The sequence below is a fragment of the Fusarium fujikuroi genome, chromosome FFUJ_chr06 (assembly GCF_900079805.1).
Source record: "Fusarium fujikuroi IMI 58289 draft genome, chromosome FFUJ_chr06".
Lineage (NCBI taxonomy): Eukaryota > Fungi > Ascomycota > Sordariomycetes > Hypocreales > Nectriaceae > Fusarium > Fusarium fujikuroi.
This window is the reverse complement of record NC_036627.1, coordinates 1,286,692-1,304,878: the sequence shown is the minus strand read 5'-3', so window position 1 is coordinate 1,304,878 and position 18,187 is coordinate 1,286,692. Positions and strand designations below refer to the sequence as shown.

Sequence of the window (18,187 nt, the reverse complement as noted above, 5' to 3'; positions counted from 1 at the left end):
TAAAATGAGACTGGATAGATGGCATGACTTGTAACATATAACGACCTGTAAATTACCAGCTAGTTAAAAAGATATTGGACTAACTTTAGATTGATTTCACAAAATTGACCGTATTGAGGATCACCTGTCTTTTGTTCTCACCCTGACTGAAGTCTCTAACTTCCATCAAGTCGTTGGCTAATCCTCAGTACGCCTGCTCATGGCCCCCATCTGTCTCCAAGAACACGCTGCGACAGCAAATTACCATGAGGCCGCCGATTGAGAATTGCAGCCTAATGGCTTGCGTATCATTAAGCGCGAACGTCGTTGTACATGGTTTGCTCATCACCAATGCAATCTTAAAAAACAAGTCATGGTGTCTTACCCTACATCGGCATCGCGAACAACTGAGAGCCATCAGCCCAAATAAAGTGAAACCGACACACGCCAGTGCATTCAGGTAAAAACTCTAATTGTCGAGTGGCAGGCTAGGATATGCTTGAGAAATGAGGTGGGAGATCACCGAACGTTACTGTAGATAAACTTCCGATCATCTAATTCTTGCAACCAAGAATCGGCTTCCGTGAGCTTAATTTCCACAAGCAGCAGGGTCAAGCTTGATTGCATGTCCAATCGCTTCACTCGTTTGCATCCAACGTTTCACTTTTATGCGACTCACAATAATAAGCATGCAGAATGCAACATATCGTATTTCTCCCAAGCCTCCCTCTCTCATTCACCAAATGCCCCGTTGCTGTCGTTCTTTCAACTGTGGCACAAGGCGCATAGCCAAGGCGAAATCGCCACAGGCTGAGATCCCTAATCCCGATTGAGCTTCAAAGACATCATCCACTACAAAAGGCCGCGCAAGCCGCCTGCTCTTCTGATTTTTAAGCTGAAAGGCTAGCCCTCTTACTGCATCCTTCAACTGGCCAAGGCACTACAGTGATTGCCGTCTTTCTTGTGATCGGGAAGAAGGCGAGTCTCATTGGGAAATGACCGAAGATCTGCTTGGTTGGGGTTAGCCTGGTTGCTAGGTAGAGAGGCGGAGTCATGATAAATGAGCCAAGCTGAATGGATCACGCCTGTAACTTGAGACATGGGGGGGCTAGCGAGCCTTGAATTGGCACTCTGATTCAAACATGAAGAAAGGCATTGTTCGACAGAGACAAATAATAGTTGTCTTATTAGTTAGTGAGAGAGACTCACTACGTAGAAGACATGCTCTGAATAGAACCACGTTACACAACAGAGCCTTCTTATGCGCAAACCAACGCCCCAAAGCCCAATTATGCAGGTCCAAAACCCCTACGTCAAGGACTTTTCAGCCGTACCGTATTACCCATTGTCTAAGCAAAAGCCAAGACCACCAGCCAAGCACATCCCGCTAATTCCGTCCCTTTAGATCCTAGCACATCCACCAACCAAGGCGCAGCCCGGGGGTGAGGTAGGCAGGGAAAACGCCACTGGGGGCCTTGGAGTTGTTAGTTTAAAGACGAGGCAGCCTCTCTTCTCTTCCCCTGGGGACGTTGCCAGAAACCGTTGTAGCCTTTTGCAAACAACACCACAGAAGTCATCATGAGGTGGACCACGATAACTACAGCCGCGGCTCTGCTCGGCAGCGTTGACGCCGTTAACATCCCGAGATCGAAGGCCGGTAAAGGCTATCTGTCGATGCACGTTGGTACCGTGGAGCGAAACAAGGATAAGCAGCACGACAAGCGTCAAGACGGTGACGCTATCGCCGTCCGACTCCAGAACAAAGATTTCTTCTATGCGACAGACAGTATGTCACCGTGTTCTTCATAATCAACTACAGTTGTTAATACTCTATAGTTGAAATCGGTACTCCTCCTCAAAAAGTCACAGTCCTTCTCGATACCGGCTCCAACGAACTCTGGGTAAACCCCGACTGCGAAGAAGCTCAATCCGCTACTCAATACAACCAATGTCTTGACTTTGGGCAATATGACCCTCGAAAGTCAAAGACACCACCCATCGGTCCTTTTGGTGGCGAGACGCTCAACTATGGCGACGCGTCCGACTCAACGACGCATACATCTGCGACGATTCGATACTATACAGATCTCATGACATTTGGAGACTCGAAGTTGAGAAACCAGACTTTCGGTGTCTTGGTCGAGAGCAATGGTATCTCACAGGGTATCCTAGGTCTTGCGCCTGATCTGAGGGCTGGATTTGACGGCGATGAGCCTTATAGCTTATTGCTCACTTCCATGGCTGACCAGGGACTTATCAACAGTCGTGTGTTCGCGCTTGATCTGCGACACTCGGATGATACCGAGGGTGCTCTGATCTACGGCGGTATTGATCGCAGCAAGTATATTGGCAAGCTGGAGACTCGCCCTATCATTCGCGGTGAGGGTGGTGAGTACCGTCTCGCCGTTGAGTTGGATAGCCTCGGCGTCACCATTAGCGGTGATACAGAGGACATTCGTGTCTCAAGCTCTGACTCCAACGTTATGCTCGACTCTGGAACGACTCTCACTCGTATGCACATGTCGGTCGCGCGACCAATTCTGGAGGCTCTCGACGCTCAGAACGATGGTGAGGGTTTTTACATGACCGACTGTGAAAATCGCGACCTCGATGGCACAGTTGATTTCGGGTTCGGTGACAAGATCATCAAAGTTGCCTTCAGCGATTTTATTCTTGAGCTTGGACCTGGAACGTGCTACATTGGTCTTGTACCTACCAGCGACCAGCAGATTCTTGGTGACTCTGTTCTGCGAGCCGGATACTTTGTCTTCGACTGGGACAACAAGGAGGTCCATCTCGCTCAGGCTGCTGATTGTGGTGATGAGGACATTGTTGCTGTTGGATCTGGCTCTGACGCTGTGCCCAGTGAGACTGGCAAGTGTAAGAGTTCTGATATCACAGCTACTGGACGTGTAAGTCATGACACCTCGTACTCCTGCGTGATTTAACTGACAACCTTGATAGGCGGCTACTGCTACTGGCACAGGCGGCTCGTTCCCTACCTCCGCGTACACCACCACTTACACCATCACCTCATGCCCCGACTTCGAACGCGACTGTGCCACAGGCGTCGTGACGACACAGACCTTCAGCGGTCGACCAACCGTCACAGTCACTGCCGGAGCCGGTAGTGGCGGTGATGACGATGACAATGCCGCATGGCAGCCTACACCCCTCAGCTGGGTGTTTGCTGTCATTGGCGGGTTTGCTCTCGGAGTCAACTTGCTATAGTGGGGGATATGGTTGTACATATTTTAATGACATCTCTTGGACATGACGATTATAATTGATAGACCGCATTTAGGGTATGCGTAGCATGAAGCATACGGCGGCGTTTGGTCTTTGCATTTTCTCACCTTGGACTCACGAATTGCGTGACTTGAAAATTGCCTCAGCTGTACTGGGCCTCATCGCGTGTATGCTGTGTTCAGTAGAAAGGGAGCACAGCATGCCATGGCTTCACGATCGGGAGATACTTTCGGAGAATTTCTTCCCTGTAGACTTTTTGTGTACCCGTCGTGTTGGATCAACGTGCTTTGCTCGTGGTGCCGCAACAGCTGACAGCCACATCTTGCGCAACGCGGGAGGAAGACTTCGGATATCTCGGGAGACACTCTGTATCCATCAAGAAATGGTCGTGTCTGTGTAATCACAATCGCGGGAGTCTGTTGAGTCTTTTTCTTGAGAAACGTCGGCGCTCTGCTGTAGAATGCAGAATCGCGAAGGTCGATGAATGGCATCTCTCTTGAAGCTCTCACAAGGCTGTCGTGCATCGCCAGGGAGGTGCGAGATTTCTGACTCAGAGAGTTACATCGTGACCCCATTTCGCAATCCTGATGGGTGACAGCTGTTGGCGGTGAGCAAAAGGCGACAAATTCAACTCTGATCGGATTAAAAGCTGAGAGAATTGTTGGTTCCAGTCGGCGAAGTCGTTATGACGAGAAGCAACAGAACCAGGGCGCTGAAGTCAATCTCACCAACACACGAAAAACAGTATACGATAGTCTGTAATCAGTAGCCAGAATCAAGTGTGTAGTTGCTCTTGATGAGTAATTTCGGTATCTGGTAACATTCTCTCTGCCTTTTTAGGCAATCTGAGTTCATCCTGACTGGTGGACGTCAACGCGGGTAGAAACGTGCAACGGTAAGCTTGCTTGAGCTTAATTTGACTTTCCAACGGAAAGTTAGCGATATAAGTTGCTCACATAGCACAATGCAGCTTCTTCCCTCTACATAGCACCGTGAATAGAGTCGTAATCTATGGTTATACATGAATTCTCATCGAGGGACAACGCTCCTTATCGAGACGGAAGACGTTGGACATTGCGGAACTAGGGCGGAATGCTAGGCAAGCCACGTACCGAGGCATCAAAGATATGGTCCACTTCCTCTACCCCAATTCCTGCAACGATAGAAGACATACAGAAGCTACTAAGCTCAAAATACCAATACCAAGAAATACTGTCAACCTTAATTTTTTAGTCACATGCACCTCAACTTCAGCTTTGACCCCAAAACATGATCAGCGTAACCCCATGGCAACGACCCTATTTCCTATACCTCGGCTGGCACCGAGGTCTTGATATCGCAGCTAATAGGGCCAAGATTGGTGTAATGCGGAGATAGTGGGAATCAAACCGCGCTAAATTGGGTCTTCCCCAGATTTGGAGGAGGCCCCGAAGCGACAAGGAGAAGAGAGAAGCAGGGAACCAACTACGTAGTACATATTCAGCTCCTCATCTTTTTCCCCCATCTCCTTTCCTCTATTCTCCTCATTCTCTCCTCTTCTCTCTAACCTCTGAATACCCTCTCTCTAATCCCTATTCAAGATGGTCTTCTATCCTCCTCCCTCGGTTAGCCTGCCCTTCGGTAAACTCACCCTGTCGTCGGTTTCAGCCCCTCTGCTCACATTCCTTAGAACCTCCCGAGTCAATCACCATCCCGGACTTCATCTTCAGCGATAAGCACGCTCGCAAACCTATTGCTCAGTCCAGAAATCCCTTCACATGCGGTATCTCTGGTAAGACGTACACCACAGAAGAGGTCATCCAGCGTGAGAAGCTTCTCGCGCGTGCTCTTGCAAAACGCCTTGGCTATGATGTCCACGATGGAACAGAGTGGGATAGAGTAGTGGCGCTATTCTCAGTCAACACTGTACGTTTGAGCTCAGTCACACAAAATTCCAACTAACGTATAAGATCGACTACATTACCATGACCCATGCTGTTCATCGTCTCAACGGAATCGTCACACCCGCCAGTGCCGCATATTCTGCCCCAGAACTCGAGCACCAGCTTCGCTCATCCGGCGCAAACGCCCTTTTCACTTGTGTTCCTCTTCTCGAGACTGCTCTCACTGCCGCCAAGGCTGTCGGTATCCCTGAGGACCGTGTCTTTCTTCTACCCGTACCCGGCTTCGAGTCCAAGTCACCTTTCAAGTCAATTGATGACTTGATTGCAGAAGGCAAGGATGCGCCTGAACTTCAGCCTCTGAACTGGATCAAAGGCCAAGGTTTGAGGCAGGTTGCGTATCTATGCTACTCCAGTGGAACATCAGGTCTTCCCGTAAGTCGCACTGAATATTGATGAAGTGAATGAATGGCTCACAAATCGTAGAAAGCGGTTGAGATCACTCACGTCAATGTGATCGCAAACGTTATGCAAATGACAGTCCAAAACGCAGAGGGCCGAAAAGCAGCGGGAGTCGACACTCAGGTTCAGCTTGGTCTCTTACCACTCAGTCATATTTACGGCCTCGTCCCAGTCGCTCATTGGGGTAATGTCATCTCACCCTCTTCCCACGTCTCACCGAACTAACTTGTAACAAGGCGTCTACAATGGCGATGAGACAGTCATTCTGCCCAAGTTCGAGCTCAAGATGTTCCTCGCTACTGTTCAGCGCTTCAAGATCGAACAAATGGCCCTCGTCCCTCCCATCATGGTCCAGATGCTAAGCCACAAGGCTGAGTGCCAAAAGTACGACCTCAGCTCTGTCCGCTTCATCTTCAGCGGTGCTGCCCCCCTTGGAAAGGAAACAATCTCTGGCTTGAATGAAATCTGGCCCAAGTGGAATATCTGCCAAGGCTACGGTATGTCACCTTCAATGACGCGTCGTGTCTCGTCACTAACTTTGTAGGTCTCACTGAAACGTCACCCGTAGTCTCATCAACTACTGAACTCGATATCGATCCCGGCTCCTCTGGATCCCTTCTTCCTGGCATCAAGGCCAAGGTTATCGATGCTGAAGGCAAAGAGGTTACGGAATACAACACCCCTGGTGAACTCTACGTCCAAGGCCCCAGTGTTGTTCTGGGATATCTCAACAATGCAAAGGCCACAGCTGAGACCTTTGTAAACCACAGCGATGGACGCTGGATGCGAACAGGTGACGAGGTCATCGTTCGCAAGTCACCCAAGGGCATTGAACATCTTGTCATCGTGGACCGAATCAAGGAGCTTATTAAAGTCAAGGTCAACCTCACCACCTTAACACCCTTGCTCACTTACTTACATACTCTTAGGGCCACCAAGTCGCACCAGCTGAGCTCGAAGCTCATCTTCTCACCCATCCTCTCGTCGACGACTGTGCCGTTATTCAAGTCCCTGATGACCGAGCTGGCGAAGTCCCCAAGGCCTTCGTTGTCAAAGCACCTGAGGCCAAGGGCAAGTCCGACGAGGAGATCACAAAAAGCATCAACAAGCACGTCGAAGAGCACAAGGCGCGCCACAAGTGGCTCAAGGGCGGCATCGAGTTTATCGAGATCATTCCCAAGAGTCCTAGTGGCAAGATCCTTCGACGTCTATTGAGAGACAAGGAGAAGCAGGCCCGCAAGGAGAAGGGAGCTAAGCTGTAATGATATGGTGCATAGTGTAAGAAAGAGAAGGAAATTCATGCCCTTCCTGCCAGGAAGTCGAGCGATTAATGACTGTTAGATAACTTAACAAACTTATCATATATCTTTGACCTTGCGGCAAGCCTATGCTACTGAATCCCGGCTTCATGGTTACAGCGACATGCCAACCGTAAGAAGAAAATCACAATGATCAGCAGATTCAATCGAGAATACAGAACGAGTAAGATCGTTGCCAAATGGAATTAAACTCATAAATGAACGAGACGCTCTTCAATTGACGATTGCTCACTGAATGTGCTCTTGGGAACCATGAAACCTACTTAACGTGTTTTAATCCTGTACATCGGACTGACGCCATCGTTAAATAAAGAAACTTGCTGAAGAGACTATAGATCAGCATTAATGCAGTTTCGAGAATCGTTCGTGATATCACATTGATGCAAGGCTGAGCATTCATTAAAGCACTAGACGACTGCATTGTATGGAATGAAGTCTGGCTGAGATGACTATAAAGCGAACGTAACTTTTCTATTATACCGATTCATTATTCTTTGCCTGGGGACTCATAAGACCCCCTGCCCCTTTTTCATGAGATATTTCCGTGAGTCTATCTCAAAGACTTCTTAAAAGACCATGCCCTTGGCCTGCTTGCTTTGAGCATCCTTCTCCTTGATGTCGATGTTCCTCCACATGAAGAGGCAGACGACGCAGAGAGGGATGAACGCGCAACCAGCATAGATCATCTTTTGCTGCACATAGTCATAAGCAGCAATTATAGCGTCTCGCTCAGGGCTACCAGCAGGGTAAGACAACTGAACGTTAATGTCGCCATAGATGGTAGCAGTCATGTTCTTGGCAGACTCTGGGAGCTGCTTGGCAAGCTCAGTGGGTAGCATGTTTGTCCAGATGCCGCCAGCAATGGCCACACCTATGGAGGAACCGATACCGCCGAACATACCCCAGATTGCCAGAGCGACGGCGACATCCTGATGCTTGACGGAAGACATGACTGCGATACGAGCAGTCAAGGACCAGATACCACTGTAGATACCGTTGAAAAGCTGACACATGACGAGCCAGTTGACGGCAGTCTCAGGGTGACGGAAATGGATGAGAAGGGCGGTACCGAGAACCAAGAAAGGCACACCGACGAAAGAAGGCCACTTGAAGCGTCCCAGGTATCGAATGGCGATACCAACGAAGGGTCCAACGAAAGCAGCCATCAGAGAGAACGAGTTGAGGATATAACCAGAAGTAGTGACACTCTCAAAGTGAACAACCTGCAAGTAAGAGCCGTAATAGGTATCCCAGCAGAAGATAGAGGCAAACATAATACCATAGATGAGACAGGCTCCCAAGATGGTGCGATCGGCAAGTAGGTGGAAGGGGAAGTAAGGCACAGGGGCGAAGAACTTCTCCCAGACGACGAAGCTGGCAATGAGAACGACACCAAGGACTGGCATGGCAATGATGTAACCTGTGGCCCATCCGTTGGGAGCAGTAGCAGCGATGCTGAAAGGGAGTAGGAGTAGAGCCCAGCCGGCACTGGTCAGGAAAAGGCCAATAACTAGAATAAGGTTAGATACTGTGCGTCCAAAGCGGACAAAGAGTAAACTCACCATCGAACTGCACAAAGTAATACTTGAAGGACTCCCAAATAGTGCGGTTGTGTACCTTCTCAGGGGCAAGGCCAAACTTCTTGGCCTTCATCTCATTCATGATGAAGATAACCATGACGGGAATGCAGAACGCCAACAGGATGATACAGAACGAACCAAAAGCCCATCGGAAGTTGACGTTCTTCAAAAAGAGCTCAGCAATCTTGGGACCGGCGAAAGTGGAGCTGATGGTAGGCGTGTAGTTGATACCCATGATGATCAATCGGTTGCGGAGAGTAGTGGTGTCAGCGACGACAACGTCAATGACATAGATGAGACCGAGATGGCCAACCCAGTAGAACGTATGCGCAGCAGCATACATCTCGACGCTGTTGCATGTAGCCTTCATGATCATACCGACAACAATCAGGAGAACCATGGCACCGAAGCCCCAGACTCGACCCCAGATGTCAATGATCTTGGCGAGGGTCAAGTTCCAGACGGCACCCAGAATCGAGGCTACGATACCAGTTGAGGCGAGAAGACCGTGTGAAGCGAAGGCTGAAGTGACGTATGGAATGAGGTTGCTCTGCACATTTTGGAGCAGACTATCGACGAAGGAGACGAGGAACAGACTAGAAGATACAGGATCAGTATAGTCATAGCAAGGTGAGCTAGTCACTTACAAGACAAATGTGGCAATCAGCATCTTCTTGGTCCAGACGCTGGTGATGGCCTCGGCTTTCTTGACACCCTGCTGCTTGAACTCATCATCGGAGAAGTCCTTGAGATCCTCATCGACCATGATGTTGTTGTTGGCGGGAGCCTTCTCAATGTCTGGGACAGACACTTCGTTGACGGGCTCAGGCCCGTTCATGGTATGAGTCGCCATTGGAACGAAAGATGCCAGAATCGTTCTAAAGGGAGGAGGTGCTCAATTCGGCTCAATGGATCGAGGGAAGAAAGAAAGAAAGAAAGAAAGAAAGAAGTAAGCTTGACGATTGCTCAACCTATGAGGGGACCACGAGGTCGCATCGAAGGGGGGAGAGCACCTATTAAGTACCTTGCCCTACCAGGCCAAGATCGTAGCTCATTGCAACTCTGGCTGCATTGGAAGCTCTCACTAGAGCGAGAATTGAGAACGGGATAGGCGATGATCATCCATGGCTAGATTTCATAGAGTGAATCCTTCGGAAGGCTAAAACGGTAACTGGTCTCCGATGGGTGAGCTTCCTAAGCCCACCTATAACTGGCTGCGGTAAGTCTGCCATGAGCCAGGTAAGGATTAAGCTCATTGCGACCCTGGACAATCAACGGCAGAAAGCCCCTGTTCGAGACGAACCCTCTCGCTACAGAGACGTCCCTGGTTCTGGGATGGCGAGAAAAAGACGCACTAACACCGATCATCCACGCTCTATTTGCTTGGCCCTACGAGTCTAACTCTTGGGAATAGCACCGCAGATGTGCCAAATGGAGACCTTGCAGCGTCGAGAGCATCATCCATTGGATGAAGCTTATTTCCAGAAGCTATCCGCCCATCGACCGGGGTGAGTTGGCCGAGAATGGCGTCGCTCCAACTGCTTGGTACGGTATGGCGCCGTTTGGCGTTGACCCCCAAGAACACCAACGCAAGTTTTTCAGCGCTAGTCGCATATCTGATCATCTGATAATCTGATAAGCAGCATCAGCACCGAAGATCGCACCTCTTGGCCGCCCTTCACCTTCCAGCGTGCGGCGTAGCGTTGGCATGTCAATCTCACCCGTCCTTCTCCGAGTATAAGCATGTGAAGGAAAGCTTATAGAAGCTTTTATCTCAGAAAAGGGCCAAAGGGTTCGGTTGGTCCAGGGTTCCGTTGCATGTCGCTTGTCATATAAAACGACACAGATTAGATCGATCGTAAGGCCAACAACCAACAACCAACAGCGCGTTTATAGCGTCTAAAGAAACGCAGCACCACATAAAAAGCCGTGGGGCCATATATGATTATTTCCCGGTAAGTGGGCGCCGGTCGATAGTGAGAAAAGCCAGACTCCGATTTGGCCATGATGAGTTTCCGGGTCATTTCGACCCAGGAAGGGCAACAGAGGCGCTTTTTGGCGTAAATAAGGTCGTGAGCCATAGTCTTGGCATCAGGCAATCGGAGAGAAAATGGGTAAGCCACTAACACGGGATTCCGAAGCATGATTTTTAGCCCTGGACTGGGTTTCTAGGCTTTGTGGAACTGGTGCTCTCTTCATTCTCCTTATCAATCTGAAGAAGATAAACAGAGACAGGCCAAAGCATGTCTGACTGATCTCAGATTCACTGATAGAGCTGTTGATAATCCGGTCAAAAGGAAGTCGATGGTCAAGTGGCTCAAAGATTGAGACTTGAGGCAAATTCCTTTCCTTACTGGGGCCTTTGGTGTCCGGTTCAACGTCTTGGCAAGCCTTTCGTCCAGTCTGGAAATAAGCCCTCCATCCAGAGCTTGTAATGTGGCTCACTAGAGGAGAAAAGAAAACTCGGGACCTTGATTCTAAGTGACAAAAAGACTCAGGTAAATTTGCATGAATTTAGGGCATCTTTACCAAGTTTAGGATATCTTTTGCCGAGTTTATTTTGACACCTTACATCAAGGTCCAGTATTTTCTTGCTCACCGAAGGCTCGGAACAAAAACGATTCTGGGTTGAATCCACTGTGGATGTCAAGCATCGAATTGACTGCTGCCTGGCCAATATCTTCCTTTCTCTCGACCTGCTTTGTCGTACTCATGTGGGGGTCCGGTGATTGATAGGCCGATTCTGCAGGATCACACCCGATGAATGGTCTTTTGATGTTCCAGACATAATGAATGCACCCCGGACCTCTTTAGCATCGCAAAATCCGACCGTCCGGGTGACATTTTCCTTGTGGTGGGCCAGAGAAGTCCTTGTCGTAGAGTTAGACACTCTTGGCGCCCGGGAGCAGTAAATAGTCTCCCAATAATATCGCAATATATCCGAACTACTGTAGTCTCTTCTGCTTACAGAAAAGAGCCTTGTCTTTCCTGGGACCAAGACATTTGTATAAAGGGCCGAGATGCACGGCCGATCTGAACTTTGACAGGGGAATAGAGTCTTTTGAACCTCCCGATTTGATCCGCCAAAGCGTTCCTCCGGTGGCAGAGCATGGAAATGCACTTTTTAGATAGAAACAATAACTCAGAGAGCATCCCATCCCCATGATAGCACTATATGAGGTGAACTGATGTCCAGTTTCATCGATATCGAGGCTGGTTGTGTTGCATCGCCGATTTGGTGTTTGCCACCAAATGCAACTGCAACTGATTGATTTGATAAGATTAGATTATCTCGAAATGCCTAAATTGCCATCATGTCTTGGCATTGGACCCTGGTGGCGCCGCGAATCCTTCGACATCGTTGATCCTGAATTTTTGTATGCACATGACCGGAGAAGCTACCGGTCAAATTGCGACATTTGGAACAGACATGAATCCTACGAAACTAAAGATTGAGAGGAGCGCGTGGCCACGCCAGGGTTGGTGAGAGACCTTGTGGTTAGTGTTCTAAATGAAAGACAAACTTGGGCGACTATAGGAAGGCTTTGCAGTTTTACTTTGAACTCCGGAGGCTTTGATCAAACACTCTCGTATCCTGGAAGGAGGTGTCTGAGCTTTACTGCTATCGGAGATCAAGGCAAAGCTGACAACATCCGCACATAAGAAGCCAACTGTGCCGATATCACAATTTGGTGTCGTCGAGTTCGAGAAGCATCAGACTTTTAGCAAGGGTACTTAGGTCTTCGTGGGCTGGTTCCAATGTGCTAAGTTACTGCTTACACTCGACACTATACATTCCGTGTGGTCGTATATCGGCAAACCACCTGTAGTACTACTCGCTGTGTTTGGCCTCATGTGTCAAGTACATAGAGTATGCACGGCGGGATATGGGTGTTTTCGTGCCATGATTGTGACTCATTTTCCACGCAAGCTTGCGATCGATCAATCGTAAAGTCTTTCTTTGAGCGAAAACGTTCGAGAGAATCCAAATACGGAACATTTCGAAATGCTAACGAGTCGATTGTCTTGATTTCCACTATCTAGGCGATCGGTGGCTTGTTGAGGGTGGCAAGTTGATCGTTGTCAAGCCTGTAGAGGGAAAGAGTGCAACTCTTTCCCAGCAACCAAAAGACATATAATATACAAATGGGGCGGGATGTAGGTAGAAGTTCTATATCGTAGTGTCATCAAGTTGCCACTATTAATAGCGTGCCCAGAAGAATATGATTGAGAACGTGGTGTCCCCAAGTCTATCTGTCTAGGTGCTAACTGCCAGTCGATAGAAGTGTATTCACTTAGGGCCTGTGCCAATCAACAACTTACATCAGTCACCGAATATACAAGAGGCCACAGCTTCACAAGTGACAACTACTTCACACGGAAAACAGACATAGGCGAGCATTGGGGATTGATTCAAACAATAAGTCAATATTAACATTAAACAACCAGCCAGCGGGTATATATGCTTCTGAGCATCTCGGCTCAACTGGTAACTTCCCTTGCTCTTTTTCTTTTCTACTTCATTTTTTTCTTCGACCTCCAAGACTTGATGTCACATGAGGATCCGGTCAGTACCAAGTTTCCACACTAATGCATAGTTCGTAAGGATCGTAAGAATGATACATGTTTGTTGAGCGCGCTGTCTAACTTCCCTGGAAGCTCAAGCGGTCTCGGGGTGCGGGCGTACATAGCATACATACAGGTCCCGCCTCAGGTACCAAGACCTAATCTATAAACAAGGAAAACAGAGATGATGTGCGAAGCGCATCATGACCCTTACAGGGCAATGGCAACAGCCAGGATGGCGGCGGCGATGCCCATGCCGTTGCGAGCGGCACCAGCAGTCACGGGAACGCCAGTAGCGGTAGGAGCGGGGAGACCACCGGTGCCGACAGCGGGCTTGCCAGTGATGAGAGTCTCACCAGCGCCGGGAGCCTCGTAGCCGGGAGCAGGGGCCTCAGTACCGGCAGCGGGAGCGGTAGCAGGGGCAGTCTGAGCAGGGATGGGACCGTTACCAGCAGGGCCGGAGGTGAAGCCAACCTCAGGGACAACGATCTCAGTCTCAATGGTCTTGACAGTGGAGGAACCCTCAACAGGTGTACCGCTGGCGACAACGGGCTCAGTGATGGTGGTAGCAACAACAACGGTGGTGTAGTGAGCAGAGGTGATGATGGTGGTGCCAGTGACAGTGATGTGCTCAGTGACGGAGTCGGCACCGGTGGCAATGACAGGGTTCTTCTCGGCGTAAGGAGCGCAGATACCCTGGAAGAAGGAGACTGCCTGGGCAACAGTGTCGTCGTTCTCAGCGTGGGCGTAGAGGCACTCGAAGACGTTGGCAACGAAGTCCTTGGAGGGGCAGTAGCAGGCAGCATCGGTGTTGTCCTTGCAGTCGGCGACATAGTCAAGGAAGGTGTTCAAGCAGCTGGGGACGACATCGGGAACGTCATAACCATCCTCGGGAGCCTTAGGGGTCTCGGGCTTCTCGTCGGAGCCAGTCTTCTCGGGCTTGGGAGCCTTGTGAGTAATGGTCTCGGTGACGGGGCAGACAGTAGTGGAAACGGCAACAGTCTCGGTGACAACAGCAGGAGTACCGGCAGTGACAGGGCAGTTGGTGACCTCAGGACCACAAGAGGTGATGGTCTTGACCTCAGTAGAGTAGATGGTAGAGGTGCTGTCGTAGCTGGTGACAATGGTGGTGTGCTCCTCGGGGACATCAGTGGTAGCGTTGGGGGAAGAACCCTCGGTGGTCTTGGCAGGCTTGTCACCAGTGGGCTTCTCACCAGCAGGCTGAGTGTAACCAGGCTTGTCACCACCCTCAGTAGGCTTGGTCTGGCCAGGCTTGTCGCCAGTAAGAGTCTCAGTCACAGGGCAGATAGTGGTGGAGATGGCGACAGTCTCAGTGACGATAACGGGGGTACCAGCAGTGGCGGGGCAGTTGGTAACCTCAGGGCCGCAAGAGGTAATGGTCTTGACCTCAGTGGTGTAGACGGTGGAGGTGCTGTCATAGACGGTGGTGATAACGGAGGTGTTCTCACCAGCAGGGACGGTCTTGGTCTCCTCACCAGCGGGCACAGTCTCGGTGTTCTCGCCAGGAGCGGAGGTAGTCTCAGAGCCTGAAGATCCGGAAGTGGTCTTGCCGCCAGCAGGGACAGTCTTGGTCTCTTCGCCAGAAGGAACAGTCTTGGTCTCCTCACCAGCAGGGACAGTCTCAGTGTTCTCACCAGCGGGAACGGTCTCAGTGTTCTCACCAGCAGGGACAGTCTCGGTGGTCTCGCCAGAAGGAGCAGAGGTGGTCTCGGAACCAGATGAGCCAGAGGTGGTCTGCTCACCGGCAGGAACAGTCTTGGTCTCCTCACCAGCAGGGAAGGTCTTGGTGTTCTCGCCGTAAGGAACAGTCTTGGTGTTCTCACCGGCAGGCACAGTCTCGGTGTTCTCACCAACGGGAGCGGAGGTGGTCTCAGCAGGAGAAGAACCAGAAGTGGTTTGCTCTCCGGCGGGGACGGTCTCAGTGTTCTCACCAGAAGGAACGGTCTTGGTGTTCTCGCCTACAGGGGCGGAGGTGGTCTCAGCAGGAGAAGATCCGGAGGTGGTCTGCTCGCCGGCGGGAACAGTCTCAGTGTTCTCACCGTAGGGGACAGTCTCGGTGTTGCCACCGGCGGGAGCAGTAGTAGTCTCCTCACCAGCAGGGACAGTCTTGGTGTTGTCACCATAGGGGATGGTCTTGGTGTTCTCGCCAGAGGGGACGGTGTAGGTGTTGCTGGGAGGCTGAGGCTTGTCACAGTCGAAGTCGATTTGGGGAACCTCAACACGGCACTTGTCCTTGGGCTTGTTGGGCTGCTTGGGGTAGACGAAGCGGACGTTCTTGGCACCACCACACTGGCTGTTGTAAACATCGGTACCGTCCTTAGAGCAGTCGGCCTGGTGCTTGCAAGTAGAGCCGTCAGGCATGTCATAGTGGAACTCGAGACGGCAGTCAAACTCGGGTCGGACGTGGAACTTCTTCAGAGAGAAAGACTTCTCCTTGCTGCCAGCGCCACATCCGAAAGAGGGAGCGGCCTCCTTGGCAGGGCCACACTCAGCAGAGATAGACTTGCCAAAGTGTCGGCCAGTGAGATCGCGCTTCGACTTATCGGTTCCACAGGTCCAGCCCTTGAAATCAAAATCGTTGTACTTCTCGAACTGACCGACCTGGAGATCATCCCAGTACCAGCCTTTCTTCTGGTTCTCCTGACACTTGTTGTCGATGGCTTGGGGAGGAGTGTACTTGGGAGCCTCCTTCCATTTACCCCAGTGAGCGGAGACCTCGCCAAGGCTGGCAGTGAGAGCCAGAAGGGCAAAGTTGGCCTTCATGGTAAAAGAATTGTCGGGGGGTGGTAATAACTAGTTGTGTGTGTAGCGAGTGTGTTATATGCAGAACAGAATATTAAGAAATGGAGTCAAAGGAAACGAATGACTTTGACACCAGAACAAAAAAGAGAAACTTTGATGTAAAGAAAAGAGGAAAAGAAAAAGGTGAGTGATAATCCAAAAGAAAAAGTCGAAAGAGGTGGGAATGAGAAGCATCTATATACCCACGAGTCTCTATATCTATCATAAGACCCGAAGGAGTGATGACCTGCGGAGGCAAAGAGCAACCAGCCCGGCATCTGGTACCAAACATGGGTTGTCCCCTCTATGGCCCATGCCTGGTGGAGATACCGCCGGCGATGGGAACCCCTGATACTCCTCTAAGTCAGGTTGAGCATCGACGGTCGGCTGGATGTTCGAAAAGGTCTCTCCAAGAATTCAGGTCCGTCCGGTGAGGTTTGACACAACGGTTTGTGGTCCAGGGCGCCTCAGGGACAATGACAAGGATGGGTATCCGTGCCATGGGACCCATGTCGTTAGAAGTTTCTCCATTGACAGGGGTCTTTAACAGCGGCTCGGTGCCAGCCCAATGATCTGTGGCAGCATTATTCAGGGTGTGTATCTTTTTCAGGTCTTGGCTGTGGATGGACTGATGAGCGAGCGAGTTCGCACCATGCGAAGCGCAATGCCCAACGGTAGCCAATGTGATGCCTGTGCCTGGCCATGGATGAGAAGTAACCTTGTCTTTACTCGCCTTGCCGAAGTGCCATTCTTAGAAAGGTTAACATAACTTTTTGTTTATGCTTGACAGGGCTTGCTTCAGCTGGCCCATCTCCCGCTACTGGGCTGCGCTTCAAGACACCGCACTGCATATCCCGATCTTCAGGCGCTTGCCATGAGAAAACAGTGCAGTATGTGAACCAATACAAATCGAAAGGCGGTTATGCATATTCCGATTAAAGCTCCGAGGCGCTACTGCATGTACTGATGGCCACTAGCAGAGCGCCTCTCAGTTGGCCAAAAGCGAAACAGAGCTTCTACAGCCAGTTACCGAGGTGGGTGTTTAGAGCACTTTGCGGGGCATCGACAGCGGGAAGATTCACACCCCGCTGTGAGGCTTGCACTTGGACGCTGAGATAGCGGTTAAACTAAGACAACGAGGAGCAGAGACAATTCAGGTGGTGGATGCGGACTCAGGCAGTCAGGTTACAGCCATTGGCATCCCCCACTGAAAGCACAGTATCGTTGACGCATAATACAAGCCATAATTTACAGCGCCAAAAGGGGTTCGCTCTCTTTTCCTGCCTGAGATGTTTCTTTCCTTTTCCCCAGGACAAATTGCTCCTTCCGCGTCTGCCGTCCTTTTCTTGGGTATCATCCATCTCTACGAATGGGCAAGTGCAACTGATGAATGAAACGCTGCGCCACCATATTAGAACATGTTAAGAATCAGGGGCATCGATGGCCCGGACCCGTTAACGTCCCGCACAGGCTTCTGCAGGTACAGGCACCATATCCGCCAATCGCGCAGCAGCGCTTGCTTGGATGCCCTGGCGGTTGCCAATTGGCCGTTTTGGCATTTTTGGGCGAGCCACTAAAAATGCTGGATCAAGGTAAGTACCTTGTGGAAGGCAAGTACTTGCTTTTGTTCTTGTTCGGATTTCTACCTTAATGGGAGCATCGTGGTCCGGCGCTGCTTCCCCAGACCGCCACCGCAAGCCACTGACGGTTGGTCGTGACAGATGGAAGGTGCCAAGGCATCGTCGCTTGCGGCCAGGCCGTTACCGACCTCGCTATTGGGAAAATAACGTGCTCGCCCTTTAAGGTAATCTAGATGGGCCACTTCTTAACAGCAGCAAATCGATGCTGGTAATTACTATGCCTCACGATTCCATTATCAAGAATGGAGAATGTTTCTCGACTCATCCTAAAAATAACATCGCCATGTGGTTAACCCTCGCACTTGTTCCTCTCCATGGATCTACAGCAGGCCTCCGAAGAAACCACGGTTGAGTAAACCCTACACCTTGAGCATGTCAATAATTATGATTCAACCACGGGTTGCTACGTCAAAGAGATTACAACACCAAGGGACTTGGTCTATTTCCCCTTTTGCAGCGCCTCGCCAATTGATAGGAGAACGGAGATATTGTAGAGCCAGTCCACAAATCCACCGTTTCCACCGGACTTGACGGGGATGCGAATCACGGAAGCAGGCCATCTATGATGGACAGGGTTCGTGGAATAAGTGATCATGGATCTGGCTAAGACGGCCAAACGCTGGCTTGGCATGACTGGTGGCCTGACTGATTGATTCAGTTGCCTTGCTTGTACATCATCTCTGGGCCTCATTTGCTGTGATAGGTCTGAA

The 18,187-nt window shown here is 50.4% G+C and overlaps 4 protein-coding genes; 2 read left to right on the top strand and 2 right to left on the bottom strand.

Moving 5' to 3' along the window:
* Positions 1-1,557: 1,557 nt before the first annotated feature.
* Positions 1,558-3,210, top strand: FFUJ_05748 (related to aspartic-type signal peptidase; the record flags this gene model as incomplete). XM_023578995.1 has 3 exons in its annotated part: positions 1,558-1,765; positions 1,816-2,891; positions 2,944-3,210. The coding sequence occupies 3 exons, from the start codon at positions 1,558-1,560 to the stop codon at positions 3,208-3,210; spliced, it is 1,551 nt and encodes a 516-aa protein (XP_023431909.1).
* Positions 3,211-4,808: 1,598 nt separating this feature from the next.
* Positions 4,809-6,832, top strand: FFUJ_05747 (probable phenylacetyl-CoA ligase; the record flags this gene model as incomplete). XM_023578993.1 has 7 exons in its annotated part: positions 4,809-4,848; positions 4,898-5,133; positions 5,178-5,543; positions 5,595-5,754; positions 5,807-6,067; positions 6,115-6,449; positions 6,500-6,832. The coding sequence occupies 7 exons, from the start codon at positions 4,809-4,811 to the stop codon at positions 6,830-6,832; spliced, it is 1,731 nt and encodes a 576-aa protein (XP_023431908.1).
* A 623-nt stretch (positions 6,833-7,455) lies between these two features.
* FFUJ_05746 (related to major facilitator MirA) lies at positions 7,456-9,322 on the bottom strand (the record flags this gene model as incomplete). XM_023578992.1 has 3 exons in its annotated part: positions 7,456-8,399; positions 8,452-9,065; positions 9,117-9,322. 3 exons carry the CDS (start codon positions 9,320-9,322, stop codon positions 7,456-7,458), a joined length of 1,764 nt encoding a protein of 587 aa, XP_023431907.1.
* A 3,923-nt stretch (positions 9,323-13,245) lies between these two features.
* FFUJ_05745 (uncharacterized protein) lies at positions 13,246-15,819 on the bottom strand (the record flags this gene model as incomplete). The annotated part of the gene is made up of 1 exon (XM_023578991.1): positions 13,246-15,819. One exon carries the CDS (start codon positions 15,817-15,819, stop codon positions 13,246-13,248), a length of 2,574 nt encoding a protein of 857 aa, XP_023431906.1.
* Positions 15,820-18,187: the final 2,368 nt, after the last annotated feature.